Source organism: Dama dama, chromosome 29 (assembly GCF_033118175.1).
Source record: "Dama dama isolate Ldn47 chromosome 29, ASM3311817v1, whole genome shotgun sequence".
Taxonomy (NCBI): domain Eukaryota; kingdom Metazoa; phylum Chordata; class Mammalia; order Artiodactyla; family Cervidae; genus Dama; species Dama dama.
The window spans coordinates 47,299,298-47,321,558 of record NC_083709.1 but is presented as its reverse complement, the minus strand read 5'-3'; the positions used below and the strand labels follow the sequence as shown (position 1 = coordinate 47,321,558).

Here is a 22,261-nt window from a genome sequence, read left to right as displayed (position 1 = left end):
TTGAATGACCTTTTTGTTAGGTATAGCTTTGATGATAAAATAATTTATATTAAGTTACAAAATAACAGTTAGTTTTAATAGAGATATTTGTATTTAATGAAGAATTTTGATCTGTTATAACTTCTAATTGTAAGAAAAAATGCTTAAAGGAAATGTATTTTTTAAAGTGACTTTTATTCTTTTCTCAGTTGAAATGAGAATGTGAAGTTAATGTTACAGTTGTAGCCCATTCACCTCTTTCAGCGGGCTGAAATTTATTCTCATTGTTTACATAAAACACATAATTATTTTATATGTGTTACTCAGTTCTTACCATAGCACTAGGGTGTTTGTGTGTATTGATAAGCATCTGATAGCTTTAAAATTTTTTTAAACTTTATATTGGAGTATAGTTGATTAACAATGTTGTGTTAGTTTCAGGTGTATAGCAAAGTGATTCGATTTGACATTTGTATGTATCTATTCTTTTTCAAATTATTTTTCCATTTAGGTTATTAAGCAGAGTCTTGAGTCTGAGTCTTGAGCAGAGTTCCCTGCAGTATACAGTAGGTCCTTGTTGGTTATCTATGTACATGTAAATCCCAGACTCTGATTCTATCCCTCTCCCCTACCCTTTCTCTTAGGTAACTCTTAAGTTCTCTGAGTCTCTTTCTGTTTTGTAAATAAATCCATTTGCATAATTTCTTTAGATTGCACATATAAACAATATCATATGATACTTGTCTTTCTCTGACTTACTTAGTATGGTAATTTCTAGTTCTATCCATGTTGTTGCAAATGACATTGTTTCATTCTTTTTAATGGCTGAGTAATATTCTGGTGTATATATGTACTGCATCTTTTTTATCCATTCCTGTGTCGATGGCCCTTTAGATTGCTTCCATGTCTTGGCTATTGTAAACAGTGCTGCAGTGAACACTGAAGTGCATGTATCCTTTCAAACTATCCAGTTTTTCTCTGGATAGCTATATGCTCAGGAATGGTATTGCTGGATTACATGGTAGCCCTACTTTAATTTTTTTAAGGACCCTCCATATGGTTCTCCATCATGGCTGTACCAATTTACAGTCCCACCAACAGTGTAAGAGGATTCTTTTTTCTCCACACTCTTTTCACCATTTTTTGTGTGTAGATTTTTTGATGATGGCCATTCTGACTGGTGTGAGGTGATCTCTCATAGTTTTGATTTGTACTTCTCTAATAACTGGGAAAGATTGAGGGCAGGAGGACAAGGGGACAACAGAGGATGAGATAGTTGGATGGCATCACTGACTCAATGGACATAAGTTTGAGTGAACTCCAGGAGTTGGTGATGGACAGGGAGGTCTGGTGTGCTGCGGATCATGAGGTCACAAAGAGTCAGATACGACTGAGTGACTGAACTGAATAATTAGTGATGTTGAGTATTTTTTCATGTGCCTCTTGGTCGTCTTTGGAGAAATGTCTGTTTAGGTTTCTGCCCATTTTTTAATTGTATTTTTTTGTTGTTGTTATGCATGAGGTATTTGTAGATTTTTGGAGACCAGTCCCTGTCCTTCAGATAGTTCATAAATATTTTCTTTCATTCTGTGAGTTGTCTTTCATTTTGTTTATGGTTTCCTTTGCTGCACAAAAGCTTTTGAGTTTAATTAGGTCCCATTTGCTTATTTTTATTTTTATAACCTTACGAGCTGTGTTGAAAAGTGTATTGCTGTGTTTCATGTCAGAGTGTTTTGCATATGTTTTTCTCTTAGTTTTATAATATCTGGTCTTACACTTAGGTCTTTAGTTCATTTTATTTTTGTGTATCGTGTTAAGGAATGTTCTATTTCATCTTTTTATATACAGGTGTCCAGTTTTCCCATCATCATGTATTGAAGAGACTGTCTTTTCTTCATTGTATAATCTTGCCTCCTTTATCATAGATTAATTGATTATAGATGCATGGGTTTATTTCTGGGCTTTCTATCCTGTTCCATTGATTTATCTTTCTGTTTTTGTGCCAGTGCCATACTGTTTTGATGATTGTAGCTTTATTCAGTAATCTGAGGTCAGGGAGTCTGATTCCTTCAACTCTATTTTTCTTTCACAGATTGCTTTGACTCTTTGGGGTCTTTGTGTCTCCATACAAATTTTAAGATTTTTTTATTCTAGTTCTAAAAAAATGCCATTGGTAATTTGATAGGGAATTGCATTGAGTCTGTGTTTTGCCTTGGGTAGTAGAGTCATTTTGACATTATTAATTGTTGCAATCCAAGAACATTGTGTATCTTTCCATTTGTGTCATTTTCAGTGTTTTTTTCATCAGCTTCTTAATAGTTTTTGGAGTCCAGGTCTTTTTAGTCCAGTCTCTTTAGATAGGTTTATTCTTAGGTATATATTCTTTCTGATGTGATGGTAAATGGCATTATTTCTTGAATTTCTCTTTCTGAACTTTCATTATTAGTGTATACAAATAGAATAGATTTCTGTGTATTAATTTTATATCCTGCAACTTCACCTAATTCTTTAATGAGCTCTAGTAATTTTGTAAATGGCAACCCACTCCAGTATTCTTGCCTAGAGAATCCTGTGGACAAAGGAGCCTGGTGGGCTGCTGTCTATGGGGTCACACAGAGTTGGACACGACTGAAGCGACTTAGCATGCACGCATGCATTGGAGAAGGAAATGGCAACCCACTCCAGTGTTCTTGCCTGGAGAATCCCAGAGACAGAGGAGCCTGGTGGGCTGCTGTCTAGGGGGTCGCAGAGTCAGACACAACTGAAGTGACTTAGCAGCAGCAGTAATTTTGTAGTAGTGTCTTAGGGGCTTTCTATGTATACTATCATGGCATCTGCAAATAGTGATTGACAGTCTTACTTTTTCTTTTCCAATTTGGATTCCCTTTATTTCTTTTTCTTCTCTAATTGCTGTGCCTAGGACTTATAAAACTGTGTTGAATAAAAGTAGTGAGAGTAGACATCCTTGTCTTGTTCCTGATCTTAGAGGAAATGCTTTTAGCTTTTCACTGTTCAGTATGATGTTAGCTGTTGGTTTGTCATATATGGCCTTTATTATGTTGAAGTATGTTCCCTCTGTCCCACTTTCTGGAGAGTTTCTGTTATGAATGCATGTTGAATTTTTTCAGAAGATTTTTCTGCATTTATTGAGATGACCATATGGTTTTTATTATTCAGTTTGTTGATGTGATGATTCATACTGATTGATCTGTGGATATTGAAAAATCCTTGCATCCCTGGGATAAATCTCACTTGATCATGGTGTATGATCCTTTTAATGTATTGTTAGATTTGAACTGCTTGTATTTTGTTGAGGATTTTTGCATCTATGCACGTCAGTGATATTAGCGAGTCATTTTCTTGTGATACTTGTTTTTTGTTGGTGTTGGGATGATTGTGGCCTCACAGAGTGAGTGTGGGAGTGTGTTTTACTCTGTCGTTTTTGAAATAGTTTCAGAAGTAAAAGCATTAACTCTTTTCTAGGTGTTTGATAGATACACTTGTGAAGCCATCTGGTCCTGGACATTTGTTAGTTGGGAGTTTTAAAATCACAGTTTCAATTTCATTACTTGTGATTAGTCTATTCGTATTTTCTATTTTTTCCTGCCTCAGTTTTGGGAGTTGTACCTTTCTAAGGATTAGTCCATTTCTTCCAAATCATTCATTTTATTGGCATATAGTTACTTGTAGCAGTCTCTTATGATTCTTTGTATTTCTGTGATATGTGTAGTAACTTCTCCTTTTTCATTTGTAATTTTATTGATTTGAGCCTTCTCCTTTTTCTTGATGAATTAGCTAGAGGTGTATCAGTTTTGTTTATCATTTCAAGTAGCCTACTTTTAGTTTCATTAATCTTTTCTTTTTTTTCATTTCTATTTCATTTATTTCTCTAATCTTTATGATGTCTTTTCTTCTACTAACTTTGGATTTTGTTCTTTAGTTGCTTTTGGTGTACGATTAGCTCATTTATTTGAATTTTTTCTTGTTCCTTGAGGTAAGGTTATATTGCTATAAACTCCCATCTTAGAACTCCTTTGCAGCATCCCAAGGGTTTTGAATTATCATGCTTTTTGTTTTTCATTTGTCTTTGGGCATTTAAAAATTTCCTCTTTGATTTATTCAGTGATTCATTGACTGCTTAGTAGCATATTGTTTAACCTCCACATGTTTGCATTTTTTTTTGTATTTTTGTTGTTGTTTTTTTAACAGTTTTTCTTATAGTTGATTTCTAATCTGATAATGTTGTGCTTGGAAAAGATGCTTGATATGATTTTAATGTTGTTAAGTTTACTGAGGCTCTGTTTGTGGGCCAGTGTGTGATCAGTCCTGGAGAGTGTTCCATGTGCAGTTGAGAAGAATATGTATTCTGTTGCTTTGGGGTGGAATACTCTATAAATATCAGTTAAGTACATGTGCTTTAAGGTGTTAAGATATGTGTTTACATATTGATTTTCTGTCTGGGTGATCTGTCCATTGACGAAAGTGAAGTGTTAAACTTCTCCCTTTTTATCTTTTGTTATTGTTGATTTCTCCTTGTATGGATGTTAGTAATTGTCTTATTTATTGAGGTCCTCCTATGTTGGGTACATATATATTTACAATTGTTTTGTCTTCTTTTTGGATTTATCCCTTAATAATCATGTAGTTTTCTTCTTTGTCTCCCGTGACAGTCTTTATTTTAAAATCTGTTTTGTCTGATATGAGTATTGCTACTTCAGTTTTCTTTTGATTTCCATTTGCATGGAATACCTTTTTAATCCCCTCACTTTCAGTCTGTATTGTCTCTAAATCTGAAGTGGGTCTCTTGTAGACAGCATATGTATGAGCCTATTTGTCCATTCAGCCAGTCTGTGTCTTTTGTTTGGAGGATTTAATCTGTTAATGTTAAAGGTAATTATCGATATGTGTTTCTTATTGCCATTTCATTAATTGTTTTGGATTTATTTTTGTAGGTGTTTTTTCTTCTCCCCTTCTTTTGTTTTCTTGAGATTTGATGGCTAACCTTAGTGTTTTGTTTGGATTCTTTTTCTTTTATGTGTGTGTATCTATTGTAGATTTTTGGTTTGAGGTTACCATGAGGTTTTGTAATAGCAGTCTGTATATAAACAAGATTGTTTTAAGTTGCTGATCTTTTAATATCAAATGCATTTCCAATATCCTGCATTTGTGCTCTCCTCACAATTGCTGGTTTTGATATTATATTTCTGTGTGGATGATTTCCTGCCTTTACTGTATATTTGCCTTTACCAGTGAGCTTTTCCATTTGTAATTTTGTTGCTAGTTGTGGCCTTTCTTTTCTACTTTGAAAAGTTCCCTGATGATTTTTGCTGAAATGCACCTTGTAATCATAATAAGATCAATAAGAGCTGGTCCTGCCACAGCATTAGCTCTGGAAGGGGAAATGTCTGTGGAGGCTCACCTCAGTCCTGGGTGGGTCTTTAGGAACTTCTGGTTGGTAGCAACATTATTGATAGGCTGAAACTGACACACAAGCTAGTATGTTTGTCTCTCTTTTAAAGTGAGGAAATTAACCAAATGACTCTTTTTCTTTGACTTGATCTGAGAATTCCTTTTGGAGTTTTTGAGGTAGAGTTGTCAGGTCCTACTCTTTAATACTGACAATTCTGGCCAATCCAGAGGTAGTTCAGATATTCATTCAGCCAAGGCAATACCCTTGGTGCCATCTAATAGTGAATCATACCCTGTGGGTATGAAGTAATGTCTCATGTTTGTTTTTTGTAAATACTTTATTGATACATAATTCAGTATAATACATTTAAAGTCATATGTTTCACCCTTAAAAATGTACAGTTCAGTACTTTGTATTGTCCTCACAGAGTTGTCCAGCCATCACTACCCTCAAGAAACCCCTGTGCTTATTGGATATCACTTCCCAGCTCTCTCTTCTTCCCCAGTTTCTTAGACAACCACTAGTCTAGTTTCTGTCTCAGTAAATTTACCTTTTTGTCTCAATAAATTTGAATCATACAGTATTTGGTCTTTTGTTACTGACTTCTTAAGCTCATATAATGTTTAAAAGGTTCATTCATGTTGTATTACTTCAGTTCAGTTAGTTCAGTCGCTCAGTCGTGTCTGACTCTTTGCAACCCCATGGACTGCAACACTCCAGGCCTCCCTGTCCATCCCAACCAGCTCCCGGAGTTTACTCAAACTCATGTCCATTGAGTCGGTGATGCTGGCCAACCATCTCATCCTTTGTCATCCCCTTCTTCTCCCGCCTTCAATCTTTCCCAGTATCAGGGTCTTTTCCAATAAGTCAGTTCTTCATATCAGGTGGCCAAAGGATTGGAATTTCAGCTTCAGCATCAGTCCTTCCAATGAATATTCAGGACTGATTTCCTTTAGGATGGACTGGTTTGATCTCCTTGCAGTCCAAGGGACTCTGAAGAGTCTTCTCCAACAGACAGTTCAAAAGAATCAATTCTTCGGTGCTCAGCTTTCTTCACAGTCCAACTCTCAGGTCCATACATAACTACTGGAAAAATCATAGCTTTGACTAGATGGACCTTTGTTGGCAAAGTAATGTCTCTGCTTTTTAATATGCTGTCTAGGTTGGTCATAACTTTTCTTCCAAGGAGCAAGTGTCTTTTAATTTCATGGCTGTAGTCACCATCTGTAGTGATTTTGGAGCCCCCCAAAATAAAGTCTGTCACTGTTTCCATTGTTTCCCTGTCTATTTGCCATGAAGTGATGGGACCGGATGCCACGATCTTTGTTTTCTGAATGTTGAGTTTTAAGCCAGCTTTTTCACTCTTCTCTATCACTTTCATCAAGAGGCTCTTTAGTTCTTCTTCACTTTCTGCCATCAGGGTGGTGTCATCTGCACATCTGAGGTTATTGATATTTCTCCTGGCAGTCTTGATTCCAGCTTGTGCTTCATCCAGCCCAGCATTTTGCATGATGTACTCTGCATATAACTTAAATAAGCAGGGTGACAATATACAGCCTTGACGTACTCCTTTTCCTATTTGGAACCAGTCTGTTATGCCATATCCAGTTCTAACTGTTGCTTTCTGACCTGCATACAGATTGCTCAGGAGGCAGGTTAGGTGGTCTGGTATTCCCATCTCTTGAATAATTTTCCAGTTTATTGTGATCCACACAGTCAAAGGCTTTGGCAGAGTCAATAAACAGAAGTAGATCACTACTATTTGTCATAGTCAATAAAGCAGAAGTTGTATCACTTATCAGTACTTAATTCTTTCATGACTGAATAGTATTCCATTGCATTGATATACTACATCTTCTATAACCACTGATCAGTTGATGGACATTTGGGCTGTTTACAACTTTTAGATATCATGAATAATGTTTCTGTGAACGTTTGTATACAGGTTTTTGTGTGGATATATGACTTCATTTCTGTTGTGTATAAACCCAGCATTGCTGAGTCAAATGGTAATTCTATGTTTAGCTATTTGAGGCACCCCTAATTGAAAGTGGGGTTTTGAAAGTGGGTGTATTGTTTAACATTTATGCCTGTAGAGTGTATAGGTATCTTCATCATAGTTTTATAATTTCTTCTCAGGATTTTGAGTTACTGTCTAATGTCTTATCATTTCTACCTGTAGAATACTTTCTAGCATTTCTTTAGAGCTGGCCTTTTAACAGGGAGATCTCTAAGTGTTTGTTTATCTTAGAATGTCTTAATTTCTACTTCATCTTTAAAGAATTATTGTGTCAGATATAAAATTCTCATTTGACTTTTTTCTCTTTGAGTTCTTTAATTATGTCATCCAATTTCTTCATGGCCATATTGGTTTCTGATGAGAAATTGCTATGAGTCTTACTGAGAATGCCTAATTGAGGATTCCTTGTATGTAATGAGTCATTTCTCTCTTGCTGTTTTTGATGTTCTCTTTATATTTGTCTTTTGGTGGTTTGGTTTTTAATGTGTCTCGGTGTGCATCAGTTTGCATTTATCATCATGCAATTCATTCAGCTTCTTGGATTTTTGTGGTTCATGGTTTTCATCAAATTTGAGGAGTTTGGGGCCATTATTTTTTCAAATATTCTTTCCTTTTCTCTACTTTCTCTTCGAATCTCTGAAACTGTCATAATGTAATGTTGGCAGACTCGAATGTATCCCACAGGTGTATTAGTTTTGTCCATCTTTTTCCTTATTTTCCCCTGCTCTTCAGACTAGATAATTTAATTGACTTATCTTTAAGTCAGCTGATTCTTTTATCTGAATCTGTTTTTGAAACAGTCTAGTGAATTTTTCATTTCAGGTATTGTACTACTTTGTTCCAGATTTTCACTTTTTATACTGTTCGTCTTTGTTTACACATCTTTCTCCTGGTTCCTTTAGTTTTTTGTCCATGGCTTCCTTTAGCTCTTTGAGCACATTGAAGGCAGCAAATTAAAATTATTTAATGGTTTTAATTGATTAAATCATAAAGCAATTTAATCAATCATTAAGATTGACTCTATTAACTCTAGAGCCATGGACCAGAGTTTCGCATTGGGGATACCAGCTGCCATCTCTAAACCCTTCCTGAGCAGAGAGCAAAGTAGACATGCTGGTAATTTTTCCTACCATTTTAAAATTGTCTTTTTCCTGACTCAGCAGTTGCTTGGTTGTTGCATATCTTTGACTGTTTTCCAGAGTTCTCATGAAGTTGATTGTCTTCTCCCAATTTCTGAGACACTTGAACGTATGTTTCTCCTGGTTCTGTGTGTGTTTGCTTCATGTATTCTGTTGAGCCTTGAAATTAGTGGGGCTTCCCTGGTGCTCAGACGGTAAAGCTTCTGTTCTGCAATGCAGGAGACCAGGGTTTGATCCCTGAGTTGGAAAGATGCCTTGGAGAAGGAAATGGCTACCCATTCCAACATTCTTGCTTGGGGAATTCCTTGGATCATGGAGCCTTGTAGGATACAGTCCATGGGTCGCAACGCGTCAGACAAGACTTTGCGACTATCACTTTCACTTTATTAGTGAAACACATTTAATATTATTATGTCTTCCTGTTGAGGTGGCTCTCTTATTACTGTGAAGTGTTCCTTTTTATCTCAACTAATCTTCTTTTGTAAGTTTTCTTAGTTTAATGCTAATGTTGACTCATCAGGTTTTTTTTTTTTTGCCTTGTGTTTGCATGGTGTATCATTTTCCTACTTTTTAGCATCAACCTATCTGTATCCTTTTTTTTTTTAATCTTTTTTTTTTTTTATTAGTTGGAGGCTAATTACTTCACAACATTTCAGTGGGTTTTGTCATACATTGATATGAATCAGCCATAGATTTACACGTATTCCCCATCCCGATCCCCCCTCCCACCTCCCTCTCCACCCGATTCCTCTGGGTCTTCCCAGTGCACCAGGCCGGAGCACTTGTCTCATGCATCCCACCTGGGCTGGTGATCTCTTTCACCATAGATAGTATACATGCTGTTCTTTTGAAATATCCCACCCTCACCTTCTCCCACAGAGTTCAAAAGTCTGTTCTGTATTTCTGTGTCTCTTTTTCTGTTTTGCATATAGGGTTATCGTTACCGTCTTTCTAAATTCCATATACATGTGTTAGTATGCTGTAATGTTCTTTATCTTTCTGGCTTACTTCACTCTGTATAATGGGCTCCAGTTTCATCCATCTCATTAGGACTGATTCAGATGAATTCTTTTTAATGGCTGAGTAATATTCCATGGTGTATATGTACCACAGCTTCCTTATCCATTCATCTGCTGATGGGCATCTAGGTTGCTTCCATGTCCTGGCTATTATAAGCAGTGCTGCGATGAACATTGGGGTGCACGTGTCTCTTTCAGATCTGGTTTCCTCAGTGTGTATGCCCAGAAGTGGGATTGCTGGGTCATATGGCAGTTCTATTTCCAGTTTTTTAAGAAATCTCCACACTGTTCTCCATAGTGGCTGTACTAGTTTGCATTCCCACCAACAGTGTAAGAGGGTTGCCTTTTCTCCACACCCTCTCCAGCATTTATTGCTTGTAGACTTTTGGATAGCTGCCATCCTGACTGGCGTGTAATGGTACCTCATTGTGGTTTTGATTTGCATTTCTCTGATAATGAGTGATGTTGAGCATCTTTTCATGTGTTTGTTATCTATATCCTTTTGTTTGAATTAGTGTTAGTCACTCAATCATGCCCGATTCTTTGCAACCCTATAGACTGTAGCAACGCCAGACTCATCTGTCCATGGGATTCTCCAGACACGAATTCTGTAGTGGGTTGCCATTTCCTCCTCCAGGGGATCTTCCCAACCCAGGGATTCAACCTGCATTGTTTAAAGTATGTCCCTTGTAAATAACACAGTTTTCTTTTTAATAATCCAGATTGATATAATATGTATTTTAATTGGCTCATTTAGATTTATGTATAATAGAATTACTGATGTATTTGTGTTTATAACCTTGTTTGTTTTCTATTTTATGTATCTTTAGGTTTCCTCCTTTTCTGCCTTTTTTAGGTTGATCAAGTATTTTTCTTTCTTTTTTTTTTAACTTTATCTCTTCTATTGGACTGTTTTTTTGAACTGGTTTTTGTATTTTTCTTTTGGCAGCTACCCTAGATATTATAGTGTACATTTTTTGGCTTATTACAGTACTAAGTTAGCATGTTATTTTTCAAACAGTTCAAGAATTTTATAACAATTTAACTGTGTTTACTTCTTTTCACATTTGGTGTTACTGGTTTATTTTACTTTTGTACACATCATAAATACACAGGTACATAAATTATTATTGAGTTAAATGGTTATTATTCTTTTAGTCTTTCCCATTCGTTTGTCATACAGTTCCATGCTTTCATCTGTCATCGTTTTCCTTCAGCATAAAGAACTCTTAGTATTTCTTGTATTGCAGATCTGCTGGTGACAGATTCCTTCAACTATTGTTTATCTTTACTTCACTTGAACCTCTTGATACATTTTTTTTACCTTTGCTTAAGAAAACCAGAGCCAGACAAAAAGTGATAAAGATGTACTTTATTTAAACAACTATTATAGTAAGGAAAGCTACTCCAGTGTAGAAGTGGGCTTAATTCTGAGTACAGTCTGAAAAGTGGAAATTTATAGCCAAGGAACAAGTAGGATGGGGTCACTGGGGAATCGCAAATTACTGGAGGAGACATCAGGTCTGGGGGTGATTCTTGCTGAGCAGACCATGGTGATCAGATAGCAGCTGGGGGATTAAAGGAATGCAAAATTTGATCAGATATGTCAAAGGTGGAAAAATCTTGCTAAGTCTTGCTAAATTTAGCAGGAATCCTGCTTAAATCCATTTAGCAAGCAATGGATTCTTCAAAGAAATAAACTTTTGGGGTTACTTAGGGGAGGGTTCAGAGAAGCCTGACTCAAAGTTTGTCTAGGAAAGAATCTTTTTCAACACTATACTTTGTGTTTTCTTGTGGTCTTTACTATCATGCACTTAATTTCTTGTTTTGTAATTCTCTAGTGGCTTCTCTGGGTCACCTATGATGAGATCCTTAAAGTTAGGCAGTGTTTTCATTTTTGTATTTTCCATACCCATCTTGTGCATGTTATAGAATAGAGACTGTTAATATTAGTGGAATGATGACTGTTCTTGGTCTAAAATGATATGGAATTGAATCACAGTTTTGCTAGTGGCTTAGAAAAGAAGAAACATTTTGAATTAATTAATTTTTTAAATAAAAATAAGAATAATTTGGACTTAGTGTGTAGGGAAAGAAAAGGAGTTAAAAGTGACTTTGAAGTTTCTTTGAATCTATTCACTATAATGTATGTCTCAGACACAGTGTCACTGTCTTTTCTTTCTTCCTAGAACAGCCCAATTAACATGAACTAGTTAGAAAAAATGTGAATTAAGTATTAATATATAATTGCCATTTTGGAATAAGATGGTGTGACTAAACATGACGTAAGCACTGTCTTTTGCTTTTGTTTGCCTTGTGACCTAACCATTTTCCTTTAGGGGTGTATCCCCTTGTTCTGACCCTTTTGTGCCAATTTATATGGATACATTTGTTTTCCTATTTTGATACATATAATTAAGGTTTGGAGTCTTACTTCTGTTAAGACATCATTATTCAACATTTAAAAAAATCCTGATGTTTCATCAGTATGAGTTCACTTTTCCTGCTTTGTATAATCACACTATTGTTTGAAAATCATGACATTATGTTGTTCAGAAAAATATCCCTGTCATCATATGCTAAGAATAATGGTTCCATGTATACAATTTTATTTGCATGATTACATTTAAACTAAATGATGCTTTTTTTTGCTAAAGTTCTCTTCCTAGTATTCTTTTTTCCAAGGCAATCTCATATCAGGTGTTTTACATTCCCTTCCTGGGTCACTTCATCTCCCACTGTGTTTTTTTTGTAATTGGAGTATAATTGCTTTACAGTGTTGTTAGTTTCTGCCGTACAACAAAGTGAATCAGCTGTGTAGACTGAGGTATATGCACTCCCACCGTGTCTCATGTATGTACCTGAAACACTGGCAACGTGACTTACTTTGTGGAAAGAGGTACCTTCTAGATAAAAGAAATGTCAAGTTTAAAGCATTTTTTCAATGCAGAATTAGACTAGATCCAAATAGTACTCAGATAAAATAATTACTTCTCAAATTATTTGAATAGTATTCTTTCCTATCATTTTAGGATTATTTTAAAGTTTAGAGACTAACAAGCCATTTTTCTCTAGTTTTAAAGTGGCATACGTGGTAGACTCTCACTTTGTATTCATTAGTATCTTTTAATCTGTTTTCCCCTTTCCCTTTCTTTTTAACATGGGGCTTACTGTTTTTATTTAATGAATTCTTTAAAAAAAAAAAAAAAAAGAAGAAGTTTATTCTCCATGGTACTGTTATCTTCCTTTTACCTTAGTCCCATCCTGGTACCTAGGACCGTAATCTTTGCTGGATCCTCCAAGTTTTCTCTGTAGTCATGTGACCCTGTGTGCTCAGTTGCTCATTCGTGTCTGACTCTCTGCTGCCCCGTGAACTATAGCCCACCAGGCTCCTCTGACCATCACATTCTCCAGTAAGAAGACTGGAGTGGGTAGCTATTCTCTTCCCCTCTGAGCGACCAGGGAAGCTCCCATATGATCATACAGGAATGCACAACCCCCCTCCCTGTCATACAGAGTCATTAGGGTTTTGAGATCATTATTTTATAACATGGAATCATACACTCTGATGTGCCTCTTGCTTTTTTCATGAACACATACATTGTGAAAAATCTGTCCAAACCAACTGCCTTTGTACTAACTCATTCTTTTTATTAAATTTCATAAAGGTCCATGGAATGGATTATACCACCTCAGTTTTTTCATATTTTCTGCTCTTGAATGTACATTTTATTTCTTTTTAATTTCCTACTACTATGCTACATTTTTAGGAGTGCCCAGGAGAGATTGCTGGCTTAAAAACACATTTTAAATTTTTACTGACGTTGATTTCTCGCAACTATATAGGTTCTACTTTCTCAGAAGTTGTGCTAGTTTACGTTTCTAGCAATTACGTGGTGTAGTTCCCTTTTCACTACAGTTCAATCAGCACTAGATGCTACCCCTCTTAGGTGAATAGGTGAATGGGGATAAAGTGATACTACTTAATTTATTTATTTTTTTTTATATATTCTGAGAATTTTATTTATTTATTTATTTTTTAAATTTATTTTTATTATTATTATTTTTTTTTTTCCAGAGGGTTTTGTCATACACCATGGATTTACATGTATTCCCAATCCCGATCCCCCCCTCCCACCTCCCTCTCCACCCGATTCCTCTGGGTCTTCCCAGTGCACCAGGCCGGAGCACTTGTCTCATGCATCCCACCTGGGCTGGTGATCTGTTTCACCATAGATAGTATACATGCTGTTCTTTTGAAATATCCCACCCTCACATTCTCCCACAAAGTTCAAAAAAGTCTGTTCTGTATTTCTGTGTCTCTTTTTCTGTTTTGCATATAGGGTTATCGTTATCACCTTTCTAAATTCCATATATATGTGTTAGTATGCTGTAATGTTCTTTATCTTTCTGGCTTACTTCACTCTGTATAATGGGCTCCAGCTTCATCCATCTCATTAGGACTGGTTCAAATGAATTCTTTTTAATGGCTGAGTAATATTCCATGGTGTATATGTACCACAGCTTCCTTATCCATTCATTTGCTGATGGGCATCTAGGTTGCTTCCATGTCCTGGCTATTATAAACAGTGCTGCGATGAACATTGGGGTGCACGTGTCTCTTTCAGATCTGGTTTCCTCAGTGTGTATGCCCAGAAGTGGGATTGCTGGGTCATATGGCAGTTCTATTTCCAGTTTTTTAAGGAATCTCCACACTGTTTTCCATAGCGGCTGTACTAGTTTGCATTCCCACCAACAGTGTAAGAGGGTTGCCTTTTCTCCACACCCTCTCCAGCATTTATTGCTTGTAGACTTTTGGATAGCAGCCATCCTGACTGGCGTGTAACGGTACCTCATTGTGGTTTTGATTTGCATTTCTCTGATAATGAGTGATGTTGAGCATCTTTTCATGTGTTTGTTAGCCATCTGTATGTCTTCTTTGGAGAAATGTCTGTTTAGTTCTTTGCCCCATTTTTTGATTGGGTCATTTATTTTTCTGGAATTGAGCTTCAGGAGTTGCTTGTATATTTTTGAGATTAATCCTTTGTCTGTTTCTTCATTTGCTATTATTTTCTCCCAATCTGAGGGCTGTCTTTTCACCTTACTTGTAGTTTCCTTTGTAGTGCAAAAGCTTTTAAGTTTCATTAGGTCCCATTTGTTTAGTTTTGCTTTTATTTCCAATATTCTGGGAGGTGGGTCATAGAGGATCTTGCTGTGAATTATGTCGGAGAGTGTTTTGCCTATGTTCTCCTCTAGGAGTTTTATAGTTTCTGGTCTTACATTTAGATCTTTAATCCATTTTGAGTTTATTTTTGTGTATGGTGTTAGAAAGTGTTCTAGTTTCATTCTTTTACAAGTGGTTGACCAGTTTTCCCAGCACCATTTGTTAAAGAGGTTGTCTTTTTTCCATTGTATATCCTTGCCTCCTTTGTCAAAGATAAGGTGTCCATAGGTTCGTGGATTTATCTCTGGGCTTTCGATTCTGTTCCATTGATCTATATTTCTGTCTTTGTGCCAGTACCATACTGTCTTGATGACTGTGGCTTTGTAGTAGAGTCTGAAGTCAGGCAGGTTGATTCCTCCAGTTCCATTCTTCTTTCTCAAGATTACTTTGGCTATTCGAGGTTTTTTGTATTTCCATACAAATTGTGAAATTCTTTGGTCTAGTTCTGTGAAAAATACCGTTGGTAGCTTGATAGGGATTGCATTGAATCTATAGACTGCTTTGGGTAGAATAGCCATTTTGACAATATTAATTCTTCCAATCCATGAACACGGTATGTTTCTCCATCTGTTTGTGTCCTCTTTGATTTCTTTCATCAGTGTTTTATAGTTTTCTATGTATAGGTCTTTTGTTTCTTTAGGTAGATATACTCCTACGTATTTTATTCTTTTTGTTGCAGTGGTGAATGGTATTGTTTCCTTAATTTCTCTTTCTGTTTTTTCATTGTTAGTATATAGGAATGCAAGGGATTTCTGTGTGTTAATTTTATATCCTGCAACTTTACTATATTCATGGATTAGCTCTAGTAATTTTCTGGTAGAGTCTTTAGGGTTTTCTATGTAGAGGATCATGTCATCTGCAAACAGTGAGAGTTTCACTTCTTCTTTTCCTATCTGGATTCCTTTTACTTCTTTTTCTGCTCTGATTGCTGTGGCCAGAACTTCCAACACTATGTTGAATAGTAGTGGTGAGAGTGGGCACCCTTGTCTTGTTCCTGATTTCAGGGGAAATGCCTTCAATTTTTCACCATTGAGGGTGATGCTTGCTGTGGGTTTGTCATATATAGCTTTTATTATGTTGAGGTATGTTCCTTCTATTCCTGCTTTTTGGAGAGTTTTAATCATAAATGAGTGTTGAATTTTGTCAAAGGCTTTCTCTGCATCTATTGAGATAATCATATGGTTTTTATCTTTCAATTTGTTAATGTGGTGTATTACATTGATTGATTTGCGGATATTAAAGAATCCTTGCATTCCTGGGATAAAGCCCACTTGGTCATGGTGTATGATTTTTTTAATATGTTGTTGGATTCTGTTTGCTAGAATTTTGTTAAGGATTTTTGCATCTATGTTCATCAGTGATATTGGCCTGTAGTTTTCTTTTTTTGTGGCATCTTTGTCTGGTTTTGGAATTAGGGTGATGGTGGCCTCATAGAATGAGTTTGGAAGCTTACCTTCTGCAATTTTCTGGAAGAGTTTGAGTAAGATAGGTGTTAGCTCTTCTGTAAATTTTTGGTAGAATTCAGCTGTGAAGCCATCTGGTCCTGGGCTTTTGTTTGCTGGAAGATTTTTGATGACAGTTTCGATTTCCTTGCTTGTGATGGGTCTGTTAAGATCTTCTATTTCTTCCTGGTTCAGTTTTGGAAAGTTATACTTTTCTAAGAATTTGTCCATTTCATCCAAGTTGTCCATTTTATTGGCATAGAGCTGCTGGTAGTAGTCTCTTATGATCCTTTGTATTTCAGTGTTGTCTGTTGTGATCTCTCCATTTTCATTTCTAATTTTGTTAATTTGGTTTTTCTCTCTTTGTTTCTTAATGAGTCTTGCTAATGGTTTGTCAATTTTGTTTATTTTTTCAAAAAGCCAGCTTTTAGCTTTGTTGATTTTTGCTATGGTCTCTTTAGTTTCTTTTGCATTTATTTCTGCCCTGATTTTTAAGATTTCTTTCCTTCTGCTAACTCTGGGGTTCTTCATTTCTTCCTTCTCTAATTGCTTTAGGTGTAGAGTTAGGTTATTTATTTGGTTTTTTTCTTGTTTCTTGATGTAAGCCTGTAATGCTATGAACCTTCTCCTTAGCACTGCTTTTACAGTGTCCCATAGGTTTTGGGTTGATACTACTTAATTTAAATTTACATTTTCTTCAATGTAAACTAATATTTCCATTTTTTCTCTTGCTTTTTAGTCTTGTGGATTTGCTCCACTGTGAATAACTTATTTCCATTTTTTTTTCCATTTTCACTTTTAATATTTTTGTTTTGCCTTTTGAATGTTGATTTTTATTATATTTCAAGTAATTCTTCGTGTAGAATGATAAAATACATATCAGCATGCTCACTACTTCTCAAATTTATCATTTTGTCATTTAACTACAGAGTTTTTTCTAATATCTTATGATGTCGAAAGTGTCACTTAGTCGTGTTCGACTGTTTCTGACCCCATGAACTATAACCTGCCAGGCTCCTCTGTCCATGTAATTCTCCAGGCTAGAATACTGGAGTGAGTTGCCATTTCCTTTTCTAGGGAATCTTCCTGACCCAGAGATCAAACTTGGGTCTCCTGCATTGCAGGCAGATTCTTTTACTCTCTGAGCCACCGTCCTGATGAGTTATATTAGTAGATTTTCTTAATTTAGCCATCTCTCCAATCTTCAAATAAATGAACTTTGTCATATTTTTTTCTAAGAAGCATTGCTAGATTTTGTTTGCAAATGTTTAATTTAGGATTTTTAAATTTATTTTGGTAAGTGAGATTTACCATTTTATAATGTCTTTGGTTTTGATATCATGGTCAAACTGAATTAAAAAAATGTGTCAGTTTTCCTGTTCTCTTTTTTCTTAGTATTTGTTTCTGATTTAGTTGAAATGTGAATAGAAAACATGGTATGTATGACCAGTCTCTGGCATTTTTGGAGACTTGTTTTTAGCCTCACATGATTGGTATGTACTTGTGTGGGTTCTCTCTGTGTTTGGAAATAATATACATTATTTAATTTTGTGGTTTAAGTGTTCTATGTGATTTTTAAAGCTCACTGGCCTTCAACCTTTTGTTAATGTACCTTCTAAAATATTTTTGAAAAAAAAAATCACATATTCTTGCGTTTTACGTTGATGTTTAAAAGTTTTCATTGTAAGTTTAAATAGTTCAGAGAATATAATAACAAGTGTATTGTGTAAAACTTGATATTTAAAAATAAAACTGTTGTTCTTTTTAAAGCTCCTGGTGACTCAGATATTTTAGTTATTTGGTACCCTCATTATTATTTAAAACAATATTGTTGGGTTAATCCAGTATTATTGGGTCAACTTTACTGTACCAGACAACTAAGAAAACTAGATAAACTGTTTTTTATAACGTGTTTGAAAGAATCCTAGCAGTCAAATGTTACAATATAGGAGGAAAATATATTTAATTAAGAACTTACTTGTAAGTAGTATTGAACCAGAAGATTTTGACTGCTGCTGTATTTTGCATAGATTTTAAGAGTTATTGCTTCAGCCCCACTGCAGTTTATACATGTTATTGTAAGTGTACTTTAATATCTGTAATAATTTGTTTCTGTTTCTTTCTTAGGAATCACACCTGTATATCATAGTATGTTTGCTTTAATGAGTGAAACAGAAAGGATCTGGTATCCACCCAACCATGTCTTCCATATAGATGAATCAACCAGGCAAAATGTACTCTACAGAATCAGGTACTTTCTCCAGTAAAGTAGTCACTTTTAACTTAATGGTAAAAGGCAAAGTGGGAGAAATTATCAACCATACTTTTTAATTGCAAGGTCTTTAGTATTGGAGATCAGAACCAGTTAGCATCTAATCTTCATTTGGGCTCCCAGGTGGTGCTAGTGGATAAGAACCCACCTGCCAATGCAGGAGATGTAAGAGACATGGGTTTGATCCCTGGGTTGGGAAAATCTCCTGAAGGAGTGCGTGGCAACCCACTCCAGTATTCTAGCCTGGAGAATCTCATGGACAGAGGAGCCTGGTGGGCTATAGTCCATAAGGTCATAAAGAGTCTGACACTACTAAAGTGACTTAGTATGCACGCACACACTTCTTTTCAGACTCTCTTTCCCCACTAGATAAAGTGTTCATACATGCTCTTTTACTAGAATGCTCTGAGAATAAAGCTGTTTTGGTAGGATGCTACTTTTCCACTTAAGGTTATAATGAAAATTTGAAAAGAATAAGAAGGACCTTTACTTGCAAAATCCTAAATGTTTGGAATACTGATAATTTCTCAGAAAACTTGATGTTTTATCTAATAATCTATGATCTCACATCTATTCTTTTTAATAACTTTTTTCAGTTGATGTGAAGGAAGGATAAGATTTTTGCCAGTGATTATTTACAACCTCAAATTACAAATTATTTAATAAGTTTTGGTAATATGTAATGCCAATTTAGAGAAATCAGAGGTATTTTATGATTTAAAAGGATGAAACAAAGAAATAAGCCCAGTCTGTTCTTACTTCTGAAATAGATCAGTTCTATAGAGAGTCAGTGTTGCATAGTAAAACATGACCGTGGACTCATTCATGATTATAAAAAGGAAAGAAAACCTTAGTAAAGTAAAAGTCAAGAGAGACATTCATACCATGATTAAAGGATATCTGCAAAAAACATGTGGCAAATAATATTCTTAAATGATAAAATATTAGCATCATTCTCTTCTAAAGTCAGGAGTAAGATAGAAAGCAAAGATAACATGAATGTAGTAATCTACTTATATATAGGATTTTGGTGGAGTTCCTAACCAATACAGTAAAACAGAAACAATATTTCATAATTGAGAACAAAGCAGGAAAAAGTCATTATTTGGAAATGATGTGATTGTTAACAAAAAAAAATATGAGCAAATCTACAGGCATCAGTAATAACCATTCAGCAGAAGGCTATATTTATGTGATCAGTATATTAAGGTAGCCATTTCCATACACCATAAACAAACAGAAAAGAGGTCACTTAAAAGACTAATAAAAGCAAAATACATAAGGTACTTAGAATTAAACCTATTCAAGTTTATTAAGACTTTTATGCAGGTTTTAAGACTTTTCAAATTTGTGTTATTTAAAGAAGCAGAGTAATATGCAACATATGTTTCACAGAATATCAGTATCTTATTAAGAATATTTTCTTTATCAATTTCTATAATTTCTTTCTGTAATTAGCAAGTAGTGTGTCTTTATTTTAAAATGTCTATAGAGCAGTAATCTGCAGTCTTTTTCTATAAGAAGTCAGATAGTAAATATTTTGGGTATTGTGGGGAATAGTTTGCTGACCTAAAGAATTAAAAAATGTTTCCCTTATCCAATTCATGGCTTCCTCCTACTTTTAAACTAAGGGGGCACATATGCACTGCTACCTATAATCACAAGTACCAAGGATAATGTAACCAGAAACTGCCCCAAAGAGATTTTATATATTTTTAAAAAATTCTGCCTGTCTGTGGTTTAGAGGCTCTTCTTCATTTCCTTTATTACATATTTATGGGTTATTTCAGAGTCAACATAAAAGAGCACAATTATACAACTGTGTTGGAGAACTTATATAAAGATGTGGTTTATATGACAAATATAGAATAAAGGGAATGAAAGAAAGTTTTTATATTGTATTAAAATTAAGTTGATATTAATAAGAACTAGATTGTTTAAGTTACAATGTCTTTTGTAATTCTCTGAGAGACTCCTATGCCAAACTCAAAAATATATAGTAAAAGATAAAATAAGAGACTTAATGTATTAATAATGCACTAGAAACTTAATATATTAATATATTAGAAAATTTCTGTAGCAATAATGAAACAAATGAACAAAAAGACAAAAAAAAAATCCAAAAAATCCTAGTGGAAGCTAGATGACAGACATAATACTTTATTAACAGTAATAGCCTTAAGTGTAAATGAATTAAACTCAAAAAAGCAGAGACTGAAGAACTAAATTTTTAAAAATATAAATTATATCCTGTCTATAAGCGGCACACTTTGCACTCAAAAGCACAAATGTCTTGAAAGTAAAGGATTGAAGAAGATATAGCAGGTATTGAGTAACCAAAAGAGAGCTGAGAAGCAATATTATCAAGCAAAGTTGATTATAAGATATACGTTGTTGCTAGAGGTAGGGGAGGGACATTTTATAATGATCAAGGAGTTTATCCATTAGAAAGCATGATATTTGCTTCTAATTGCTATAAGTTGGATCCAGCTACAGAGCTCCAAAATAAATGAAGCAACAACGAAAGAATTAAAAGGAAAACTAGATGGTTCGACCATAATAGTTGGAGACTTCAATGCCTCACTTTCAGTAATGGACAGAAAAACCAGACTGAAGATCAGCAAGGAAATAGAAGACTTGAATAACACTATAAACTAGCTAGACATACAAACATAGGACACTGCACCTAATGACAGGACAATGCATATTCTTTTCAAGTGCATAGGGAGTATTCTCCAGGTGAGATCATGTGTTAGTCCATCAAATGAATTTCAGTAAATTTACGAATATTGAAATTATACAAAGTATGTCCTCTGACTACTCTGGAAGTAAATTAGAAATCATTAACAGAAGGAAAACTGGACAGTTCACAAATATGTGGTAAATTGACAACACTATTCTAAATAAATAATAGGTCAAAGAAGAAATCACAAAGGAAAATAGAAAATATTTTGATATAACTGGAAATGAAAATGGATCATATGAAAACTTACTGTGTGCAGCTAAAAACCATGCTTTAAAGTAAATTCATAGTTATAAAAACTATATAAAAAAAGTTCTCAATAACATTCCATTTTAACAAAGTAGAAAAAGAAGAGTAAATTAAACTGAAAGCAAGTTAAAGGAAGGAAATAATAAAGATCAGAGTAGAGATAAATGAAATAGACGCTAGAAAAACAAGAGACAATGAGGAAACCAAAAGTTGTTTGGTTCCTTGAAAAGATCAACAGTATCAGTAAAGCTTTAACTAGATAAAGAGAGAAGCTTAAATTGTTAAAATCAGGAATAAAATAGGGTAGCATTACTGTGACCTTACAGAAATAAAAAGGATTATAAGAAACAGCTGTATGCTAACAAACTACATAACCAAGATGAAATAGAGAAATGCGTAGAAAGACACAAACTATAGAACTGACAAAGAAATAGAATATGTGAATTGACCTTAACAAGTAAAGAAATTGATTTCAATTAGTAATTAAAAAACAAACAAAACAAAAAACTTTGCACCAAGGAGAGCCCAGATCCAAGTGGCTTTACTGGTGAATTCTATTAAACTTTTAAGGATATGTTGATACTTTGTTGTTTTTCAGTTGGTAAATCTTGTCCAACTTTGTGACCTCATGGACTGTAGCTTGCCAGGCTCCTCTGCCCTCCTCTGTTTCCCAGAGTTGGCTCAGGTTCATGTCCATTGAGTCAGTGATGCTATCTAACCGTCTTACTCTCTGCTGTCCATTTCTCCTTTTGCCTTCAGTCTTT

The 22,261-nt window shown here is 34.9% G+C and overlaps 1 protein-coding gene across 3 annotated transcripts in view; it reads left to right on the top strand.

The window, feature by feature from the left end:
• JAK2 (Janus kinase 2) overlaps positions 1-22,261 on the top strand; it is a 94,077-nt gene that overhangs the window by 10,821 nt on the left and 60,995 nt on the right. For 2 of the 3 annotated variants that reach the window (XM_061132840.1, XM_061132841.1), the window contains exon 4: positions 18,361-18,484. In XM_061132840.1, the coding sequence (XP_060988823.1) occupies positions 18,361-18,484 (124 nt within the window). Of the gene's footprint in view, positions 1-18,359; positions 18,485-22,261 lie in introns of those variants that run through there. The other variant, XM_061132842.1, reaches the window with a different exon arrangement.